The 11,439-nt window shown below is 34.6% G+C and overlaps 1 protein-coding gene across 1 annotated transcript; it reads left to right on the forward strand.

Annotated features, from left to right (window-relative positions):
• Window positions 1–2,760: 2,760 nt before the first annotated feature.
• Window positions 2,761–3,670, forward strand: LOC135648629 (protein GOS9-like). The gene is made up of 3 exons (XM_065166495.1): window positions 2,761–2,941; window positions 3,033–3,221; window positions 3,289–3,670. The coding sequence occupies exons 1-3, from the start codon at window positions 2,939–2,941 to the stop codon at window positions 3,520–3,522; spliced, it is 426 nt and encodes a 141-aa protein (XP_065022567.1). The 5' UTR covers window positions 2,761–2,938; the 3' UTR covers window positions 3,523–3,670.
• The last annotated feature ends 7,769 nt before the right edge of the window (window positions 3,671–11,439 follow it).

Here is an 11,439-nt window from a genome sequence, read left to right on the forward strand (position 1 = left end):
CGAATGACCCTGGCCAAGGAATTGTTTGAGCAAGAATACATAGGATATTCCTCTTATGACAATAAGAGTAGATGATCCTCTATCGATACTTAATAACCCTCGTAAGGTTGGCTATCACTCTTAAGAATCAGTTGTACAAGATCTGAAACTTCTAGACCTATAAGTCTGGTATCAAAGATGAAGTACTCATACAAGACATCTTTGATGTCTCAATTTTAAGGACCAGATGCACTATTAGGATGATAAAATCACTGTTTAACAATAAGGCATCATTAACTATCCAACATTCTATGAGCAGATCAATCAGTGAATTCATTATCTAATGAGCACCTACACTGTATCCTAGTATCTCCAAACGAGCAGCTATGAGACCAGTTGTCTCTATCATATGGACGAGTATATAGTACACTAGTCTATCCGGTTATCTCTATGTCCCTCTTAAGTAACCTATGACCAGAATTATTAAGGTTTGTGTTTAAAAGTGAATCCGTCTCATTATCGTGATCTTATCATGATTTCTATTGTATAAATACATGGACATCATAATATATTCATGTAATAAATAATATAAAGTGATAAAATACCAAATAATATAATAAGCAAAAAGAGTGTGTGTCATGTCACACGTGCCATCACTCACGTGATTGGCTTGCAGGGTACCTATGACTAGTAGATCCATTAATCTAAGAGGCTTAGGTAGTTGGATAGAGATCCAGTACCCAATATGACAAGATTCATTAGGGTTAAGTTGATTTGGGACCTCTATAAATATGAGAGATCTAAAGGGTCATATGCTAAACTTTATTAGTTGCCACCTTATATTCTTCTCTCCCATTCTCCTCAACTAGTAGGTGTGGAGATTTGAGCAACGATTCGAGGAGCGTCTTCGTAGCCTGTGGGTATGCTCTGTTCGGGTAGGCCTCTCGGGTTCATTGTCTGCTCTCGGGCTTCTTCTGTCCCGAGTTGCTCCCCGCTTGGCCTTTGCTATATCGGGTCGGTTGGGGGAGTTGCGAGTTACCCAATCTGTGGCATGAGCGGGACGATTGTTTGCATCATTCCCATCAAAGCCTATACTTGCTTGGCCAGGCCGAGGAACGCCTTGGGTGTAACAACCATGGGTCTTATGGTGTGTCCGGGGGGAGAAAACCTCGGGTAGTTGAACAGGCGCTAATAGCGATCTATCGTCGAGGCCGGGATCCCCCTGTCTCTGTGGACGGGGAGGGGCTAATCTCCGAGCTTGGTGGAAGGGCGACCGACAGGTGGTTCTCCCTTAGGGAGAGCTCTTGCGTGATGCTCCTGCGACATGGCCCTCCTTCTAGGGCCAAAAATGCTAGTGAACTAATGCGCTGTGGCTGATGAGTCAGCACGGCCTGGTCCACGGGTCAATGTCGGGAGTCTTTGGACGGCTAAGCTGGTTGCCGAGGTCGGTTGAGCCCTTAGGACGGGGTGTTGGCGTCGGAATGTTGATTGGCATCTCTTGGTCGGGACGATCGCTCCTCGGGGTGTCCGCTCTCCTGGACAGAAGGCCCTAGGTGATGCGGGGATGTCGGTGCCACCTTGGAAGATACGCCGCTCGATCGGGATGGTCGCGCCTCGTGGGTGGCCGCTTCCCTATACAAAAGAACCTTGTCGGGTTATTATCAACTATGGCCCCTTGACAAGTAAGTCAGTGTGGGGTTCTCTCTTTTTTTGTCCTCCCCCTTGCCAGATGCCGACTAGGAGTTTTTATACTACTGTACGAGGGTCGGTCGTACGCAGGTTTTTGGCGTGGCGGCCGGTACTCGAGGGGTGAGGATGTGCCTTGGCGAGGCGTCGGCCCAAGACGCGCGGAACGACGCCATACGGCATCGTCTCGAGCTTTCTAGGACATGACGTATCGGGGAATACCTCGGTACGGATCCTAGCTTGGCAGGTGGGAGTGCTCTGCTTACTGACCTGATGGTGGCGTGGCGTGGTGTTGGTGGTGACATGACCAGGGCCTAAAATATCATCGTTAGAGAGGAGGATAGTTGACCTCCTTCATTCTCTTCCATAAATATGTAGGAATTCAGGGATATACGATCTCCCTAGATAACACAATCTCCTTTGTACGCGCGGTTTTCTATTTTACGAGTTTTTACACGCCAAGCTTCGCAAGATGACGAACACCTTTTAGAAAATTTAATATTTTTATTTTCTGTTTTTGCACTGCACATGTGATGTCGCCCTTAGATTTCCCTATGATAGTGTCATATTGACACTTATACATAGGAACTTTTTGAGATGATATATTACCTTGGATTCCTTGTTACGAGATAATTTGTAGCTTACAAAATTCATCTTTGTATTATGAATTGTCCATCAAGTATTTTTTAAGATATCTATTTATGAAATCTTGAGTTTAATGTTTCTATTAATTTATTTTTTATAAATTCTTAAAAGATCCTAGAACGTTAATCCCTTTGGATCAATATATAAAAGTGACATACGACTTAGAAAAAATCAAATAAAATTAAATATAAATATATATTTATGAAGAATAAAATAAAATTTTGTATTACTTAATCATATCCTACATATCTACGATCTGCACCATCAAACCAAAAAAAAAAGGGGGTTATCTCTCCAACGTAGCCGAAGTATTGAACTCTCAAGTCTCCCCAACACGTTTCCATGTGTCGACCGCCACGCCATATCCTTATCCGCTCCTCTTTAATTATTGACCACACCACCATCCGTGATCGTCGCCAGTCACGTCTTCGTCGTCGAGATGCTCTACACGACCCTCATCACGTGATACACGCTTTCCTCGAGGAAGCCACGGACGAGGGGTTGGGCGGTACACCTCCACTCCACCCCGACATCACAGCCATGGCGATCCGCTATAAGTAGCCTCTCTCCCTCTTCCCCAACATCATCTTCTGCAGAAGAAAGGGAGGAGTTTGGTGCACACAACACGATGGTGAGACGCTCTCTATACACACATAGTTTTCTGTCTGTGGAACAGTTTGGGTACCTCCGTGCGTTGTGTGTTGACGTCGATGGTGATGCAGAACGGAGCGATCAAGGTGGGAGCATGGGGAGGGAACGGAGGGTCGGCCTTCGACATGGGACCTGCTTATCGTATCATCAGCGTCAAGATTTTTTCCGGAGACGTGGTCGACGCCGTGGACGTCACCTTCACCTACTACGGGAAGACGGAGACCCGACACTTCGGTGGCAGCGGTGGTACTCCCCACGAGGTTCGCATCACTACCAATCTCAAAGCTCATAGATGACTGTAGATTAATGGCTTCTACTTGGATGCAGATTGTTCTGCAGGAGGGCGAGTATCTGGTGGGAATGACGGGAGAATTTGGTAACTACCATGGAGTGGTGGTGGTGGGGAAGCTTGGCTTCCGCACCAACAAGAAATCCTACGGACCTTTCGGCAACACGGGAGGGACTCCCTTCTCCCTTCCTATAGCAGCAGGCAAGATCTCTGGCTTCTTCGGCCGTGGCGGCGATTTTCTTGACGCCATTGGGGTCTACTTGGAGCCATAATTGGACACTGCAGTAAATCACAAGAGTTGCTATGTGCTACTTTGAGTGATGAGATGAACGATGTCTGCAATAAATGGATTGGTGTTTGCCATCCCCAGCTGTTGTTGGATGTTGCTTGGAATAATAATGATATGGTGTGTTATTATCAGAGCAATTGCATCACTGATTGGTTTGAGACTTCAGCCTTTAGGATCGCATAAATATATAAACGAAAATAAATTAATTTGATGTAGATAGTGATTGGAGCAATATTTTTTGGGTTTGTCAATTGACTTCGCAGTGGTGTTATATGAGCACTCATACATGAAGATTTTTTGGCGTAATTGTCTTGCCTTAGACCTTTACTCATGCGATTACTCACAACCTATAAAATTAATTTTTATATTTTATATTATCTATCTAGTGTTTTTATCTAAATGTTTATTTATGAGATCTTGAGTTTAGTACTTCTACTAATCCGTTTTCTCTTTTTAGGTCCTTAGAAGATCTAAGGAGATTACGATGAGGCTAATCCTTGATGAACATACAAGGGTACTCCAAAATCTAGATAAAATCAACTAAATCTGTAAATCTCTAATTACACACGTAACCATCAACCTAGAAAAGAAGAATAAATCAACATAAATGAGATGAGAATATATCTCTAAAAAGAATCCTTGACTATTAAAAGGGGAATCCATTAGATCAAATAATTATTTAATCCTTACATAAAAGGTAGTATTGATCTTTCAATGTAGAATTGCTAGATGTTCATTACATAAAAAGTAAAAGAAAATTAGGAACCCATTAGCAAATCAGCAACGTTTTAAAAAGTACAATTTGTGGGCAAAGATCCAAAAGTCGTACAAGCAGATGGACAAAACGATATGGGGACTCTGGGTTTTGTGGTCCAACATGCAATAATTCATCATTGATTTCATAAAAGTTATGGTTCACCTCAAAGGAGGAAACGCTTTCGTCTAGAATAGAGGAATCACAACAGGAAATGCCAAGCCATGAAAAATATAGTAGAAAATATTTTCTTTAGAGTCAATTGGAGATTTACTCGAGTCTGAATAGCACTGGTCGGAGTGTCCCTTCCAAAGGAAGATTTCAAAAACATACAAAGTTGCAGATTATTTCTATCATAGAATGGAAATATTGTGGAGCTCAGTTGTTCGTTGGATTTGTGCTCAACGTCCTAGTTTAAATTTGATGTTAGATAGATTAAAAAAAGAGAATTAATCACCGATAAAGTTGGTGGAAGTGACATTAAATTTATACAATTAAAGTGAAACATTGAAGTCTAAATGTACGATCTTATATGTGCATTGATCATCTTCTTTTGGGATGCTCTAATGGTGAGGAAGGAGGAAAAGTAAAGGGTGTGAGCTATAGATGAATTCACTTTTTGTATTATGTTTGTAAAAGGTATAAAATATAATATTATATTTACGAAAAGTATGAACACTATTTTTTTTAATGTTATTAAGTAATAAGGTAAATTTTATTAAGAAAGAAGAGAAGAATAAAAATCATGTTTTTCTAATGACTTATAATAATTCGAAAGAAAATTGATTTATGATATAGTATCTAGATACAAGATCTTTAAATTATATATGTTACATTAAAGAATGTTTTCTGAACTAAATATAAGTTATTTCGGTAATATTATATTTGGTGATCTATCTCAAATACTAGTAAGAGGGTAAAATTTTTCTTAAACTTAACAATGACAAAGAATTATATATTTCAGATGTTTATAATGTTCCTAAGATGAAAAATAATATTAGAAACTTAGAACAATTATTCAAAAAAAATTATGATATCTAGATGAAAGATATGACTCTTTCAATTCCTAATAAGAATTGAATAAGAATAAAAATATTAATTTTACATCTGAAAATGATAAAAAATAGAGTGTTTTCTCTATTTTTTTTTATTTTTTTTATCAGTCAAATTATTTTAAAACTTATATTAACGATAATTTTATATTATGACAACTTAGATATGTTGACTTAAATTTTAAGACTTCAAAACTTCTAGAGAAATATAATATAGTAATAGGATTGCTAAGAATCGATCGTGAATCGAAATTATATAAAGTGCGTGTTCTTAGGCAAGCAATAAAGAAAACTTTTAAAATTAAGAAGAACAAAAAGATCATGTCATCGACTAGATCTAGTGTACTTAGATGTTTATGGCCCTATTAGTCCAGTATTAGTTAGAGAAAGCTAGTATTTTCTTATCTTCACGAATGATCATAGTGACAAAATTTAGGTTTACATGTTAAATGAAAAGAAATAAGTTCTAAAAAAAATTAAAAAAAATAAGTATTTAGTTAAAAAACAAAGTAGTTGTAAGGTTAAATATTTAAGAATAGATAATAGTGATAAATATATATCATATGAATTTAATTTTTATAAAAATAATAAAATTTTACATTAATTCACTATGTCATACACATCTCAATAAAATAATATCTCAAAAAGATAAAATAGGACTATACTTAATATGATTCGATATATATTAAAGGAGAATCTTAGAGAGATACTATTGCTTGTGTAGTTTATTTACTTAACAGGTTTTCGACAATGTGAATTAATAATGTTACAATAGAAAGTAGAGAGCTTACAGAAACTAAGAGTCAATTATTTGAGAATTTTTGGAAGTACTATATTTACTAAGATACTAAAAGAGAAGCGAATAAAACTTGAGGATAAAAGTCAAAATTACATCTTATTAGGTTATGCCAAAAATTTTAATGATTATTTTTAGGATCGTGAAGACACTAAGAGGAGAGTGAGGGCGTGAATTAGTGCTATCAAAATAAAGTTCGGATTTAAAAATTTCGATCAATAAAACCCGTATCGGAAATGTGTTTAACTGAAAATGTGAATAAGGGTAGTGAAAAAGAAAATAAGTAAATAATGACAAGGCAAGACAAGAAGGATGCAAACTGATTTATAGTGGTTGGTCGTCTCCTAATTCCTCTTCGCTCGAGGCCATCGGCTTTCACTATTGATCTTTGTTTCAATGGACGAAGATCAACTACTCTTGTTACAAACCTTCTCCTATTCACAAGCTTACGAGAGAACCTTTTTACCTCTCTTCTTCTTTTAACAATATTAGGAGAGAACCTTTACACCTCTCTTTTACATAAGACATCACACTTCCTTAGTATAACCTCTACACTCAAGGAGGAAGATATTCAACCACTTTCAAGAGAGTTTATAACACTTTTATGCTTAATAATTTCTACTCTATCACGCAAGCATGAGTGAAGTATTTATAGACCCCAAATGACTTGAAAAATATAACCAAAAATTTAAATTCCCAAGTTTTCTGGGTATTAGCAGTACTACCGCCAGCGCTAGGCGATAATATCACCAAATAGAACCCAAGAATCTGGGCTCTAGTAGTACCATCGTCAACCTATGCGATACTACCGTCGTTAGGTGGTACCACCACCAACATTGGGCGGTACTATCGTCGAGATTCTCGGATAAGCACAAATAATGCTTTCCTACTCTAAGGTGGTACCATTGTTTGATCCTGATAGTGCCATTACCTAGCCCAACCCTAGGTCACTGAATTGGCCTTTCAATAGGCCCAATTCGATCCTGCTTCTAGCCCAAAGGGCTCATAATCAAGTTGGTAATGTTAGGCCCAAAACCAACTCAATTAGACTCTTAACAACTCTAATTATAATAATGCATACTTTTCGTCTGAACTTCTAATGCACCGTCCTTTACTTCAACGTATTGCCCGATTCATCAACATATTAACCTCCCACAATATTTGATCTTTATGGGGCAATATCCGATCATTTTGACCCGATGCTCAAACTTATGGCACGACATCCGTCCTCCGACATATCGACCAATCCTCCAGCTTGACGTTCAATCTTTGACATGATGCTCTTCGGCCCAATGTCTGATTCTCCTACTTCAACAATTTATCATTTGATGGCTCAAGTCAATGATCGAAGTTTCTCCTACATAACTTATCTCAAACACTTATTAGTCTATAAACTCATCAATTGATTTTATCATCAAAATTTGAGATTTAATAGTTATAAATTCTATAATCCTATCATAAACAAAGTTGTGACATCAAGAAATGTTAAGTTTGATAAATAAAAGATTTAGAACTGAAAAATTGATGAGCAGAATAAGAAAATTATAGCTTTAGGAGATAATAACATAATACAAGTAAGTATTGAAGAATATTTGCTTGAATTATCAGCTAGATTGGATATGTCACATGATTCAAGAAGTCTGATTATAAGAATAAGAAAACTATAGCTTTAGGAGATAACAAAGAATTATATATTTCAGATGTTTATGATGTTCTTGATATCAAAAATAATATTATGAGCTTGGGGTAATTATTTAAAAAATATTATGATATTTAGATGAAAGATATGACTCATTTAATTCCTAATAAGAATAAAATATTAATTTTACATATGGAAATGATAAAAAAAAGAGTATTTCCTCTATATTTTTTATATTTTTTGATCAATCAAATTATTTTAAAACTTACATTAAGGATAATTCTTCATTATGACATCTCAGGTATATTTACTTAAATTTTGAGACTTTAAACCTTCTAGAGAAGTATTATATAGTAACATGATTGCTAAGAATTGATCGCTCATCAAAGTTATATAAAGTGTGCGTCATGGGAAGCAAGAAAGAAAACCTTTCAAATTAAGAAGAACAAAAAGATCAAGTTATCGACTGGATCAAGTGCACTCAGATATTTATAGTCCTATCAATCTAGTATCACTTGGAGGAAGTTAATATTTTCTTATCTTCCCTAATGATCATAGTGGAAAAATTTAAGTTTACATATTAATTAAAAAAAATTTCTAAACAAATTTAAGAATTTAATTAAAAGATAAATTGAATGTAAGATTAAGTGTTTAATAATAGATAATGGTGGTAAATATATATCAAATAAATTTAATTTTTTTTATAAAAATAATAAAATTTTATATTAATTCACTATGTCATACACATGTCAATAAAATATTATCCCAGAAAGATAAAATATGATTATACTTAATATGATTCGATACATGTTAAAGGAAAAAAGAATTCTTAAAGAATCTTCGAGAGATATTATTGCTTGTGCAGTTTATGTGCTTAATAGGTTTCCAATAAAGTAAATTAGAATATTACACTAGAAAGTATAGGGTTTACAGAAACCAAGAGTTGATTATTTGAGAATTTTTAGATTTGTGATATGCCAAAAGAGAAGAGAACAAAACTTGAAGATAAAAGTCAAGATTGCATCTTGTTAGATTATGTCGAGAATTTCAATGGTTACAAATTCTATAATCTTATCATAAACAAAGTTGTAATATAAAGAGATATTGAGTTTGATAAATACTATATTTAGAACTGAAAAATTGATGAATAGAATGAGAAAGCTATAACTTCAAAAGATAATAATATAATACAAACAAGCATCAAAGAATCTTTGCTTGAATTATCACCTAGATTGGTTAGGTCACGTAATTCAAAAAGTCTGATTATAAGAAGGACAAGAATGATTCAAGAGCTATATAATATGACTCGAAGAATTGATACTAATAATGATAAGCTTTATTTATTTTATCTTTTTCCAAGATATGCTCCATTAACATTCAAAGAAGCTTGTAGAAAGGAAAAATAATGAGAAGCTATAAACGAAAAAATTCTTGCTATTAATAAAAATGATACATAGGAGCTTACTACACTTTTAAAAAATTACAAAGCAATCAATGTTAAAAGGATCTTCAAAATAAAAGGAAATGCATAAGAGGAGGTTGAGAGGTAGAGAAATACAAAGCTCGATTAATTACAAAGGGATACAAACAGTAATATGGGATGACTATGAAGAAGTATCCATACCAATTGCTCGACTAGAGACAATTAGATTACTTATCTCCCTAGCACTCAAATGAAATGAAAAAATTTAAATGGATGTTAAATCAATATTTCTTAATGGATTTCTTAAAAAAAAAGTATATGTTCAACAACCTCATGATTTTATTATTCATGAATAAGAAGACAAGATATACAAGTTACATATGACTCTTTATGAGTTTAAACAAGCCCTATGAGTATGAAATTCATGAATAGATATTTATTTTATTTAAAATAATTTTTTAAATATCTACATGACCATGCTCTCTTTACGAAATTTAACTTTGATGGAGATACCCTATTTGTATATTTATATATAGATGATTTATTTTTTACAAATAATAGTATCTCCATGATTAAAGATCTTAAACACTTTATGAAGAAGAAGCTTGAGATGATCAATTTGGGCCTAATGACTTATTTCCTTAGTATTGAAGTTATATAAGAAAATGAAAGAATTTTCATCTCATAAAAAAATTATGCAAAGGAGATCTTAAAGAAGTTTTCGATAGAAGATTGTTAACTAAGAAAGATGAAGGAAAACTAAGAAAGATGAAGGAAAACTAATTAACTAAGAAAGATGAACCTGTGGAATATAGCACCAAGTTAACTAAGAAAGATGAAGGAAAACTAATTAATCCAACTAATAGTAGAAGTCTAGTTAGATGTTTAAGATATTTGTCATGCACTCAATCAAATATATTATTTGGAGTTCGTTAATAAGTAGATATATGGAAGCTTCTAAGACATCTCATTTAAATATCGCTAAAAATTTTAGGACAATTGATTATGACATATTCTATTCATCGTCTAAAAGATTGGAGCTTATTAGATATAGCAATAGTGATTGGGTCGAAAACTACAATGATTAGAAGAATATAATCGGATTTGTATTTTATTTTGATGAATACATTCACATGTAAGAAAAAAAACCTATTATTATAGTTGTGAAGTAGAATATATAACAACATATTTATCATATAATACGATTAAAAATACTACTCCAAGAACTTCAAGTGTCACAAGAGAGGTCAATCAAGATTTATATTGATAATAATTCAGCTATTATCTTAGCCATGAACCTAATCTACTATAAAAGATCGAAGTATATCAATAAATAGATATCATTGCTGATATATACTTTAATTAGCATCTCGAAGAACTTTATAAGTAATATTTGTGAAAGGATCCATTTTATGTAAGAAACTTGAGCACTACAAGACAATATTGTAGTTGTGCCTTTGGATAGTGCCTTGGGTTGCTTCAGCATTTAGCTTCGAGTAGTTGTCATATGGACACTTATGCACAGGACTTTCGGAGATGATGTATTACCTTGGATGCTTTGTTATGTGATCATATATAGCTTACAAAATCCATTTTGTATTATGCATTGTCCATCAAATATTTGTTAAAATATCTATTTGTGAGATCTTGAGTTTAATGTTTCTATTAATCTATTTTTCTTTTATAAATATTACTAAGATAAAATCAAATAAAACCGTGAGTCTTTATTTATACTTTGGCATGTAAACGCTAACATAAAAGAAAATAAATAAAATATATAAATATATATTTATTCAGAACAAAATAAAATTTTGTATCACTTAATCATGTCCTACAGATCTGCGATCTGCAACATCAAACCAAAAAAAAAATATATGCATGCACCATCAAACCAAAAAAATAAAAATATGCATGTCCTACAGATCTGCGATCTGCATATCTCTCCAACTTGGCCGCCTTATTGGCCAGCTCGATGTATATAAATATGCATGCATATGATAGTGTGCGTGTATATATATACCATATATAACTCTCGTGTTTCCCAACACGTTTGCATGTGTCGACGGCCACGCTATATCCTTATCCGCTCCTCTTTAATTATTGACTCGACCACCATCCGTGATCGTCGCCGGTCACGCCTTCGTCGTCGAGATGCTCTACGCGACCCTCATCACGTGATACACGCTTTCCTCGAGGAAGCCACGGACGAGGGGGTGAGCGTTACACCTCCACTCCA

The sequence above is a fragment of the Musa acuminata genome, chromosome BXJ3-9 (genome assembly GCF_036884655.1).
Source record: "Musa acuminata AAA Group cultivar baxijiao chromosome BXJ3-9, Cavendish_Baxijiao_AAA, whole genome shotgun sequence".
NCBI lineage: Eukaryota > Viridiplantae > Streptophyta > Magnoliopsida > Zingiberales > Musaceae > Musa > Musa acuminata.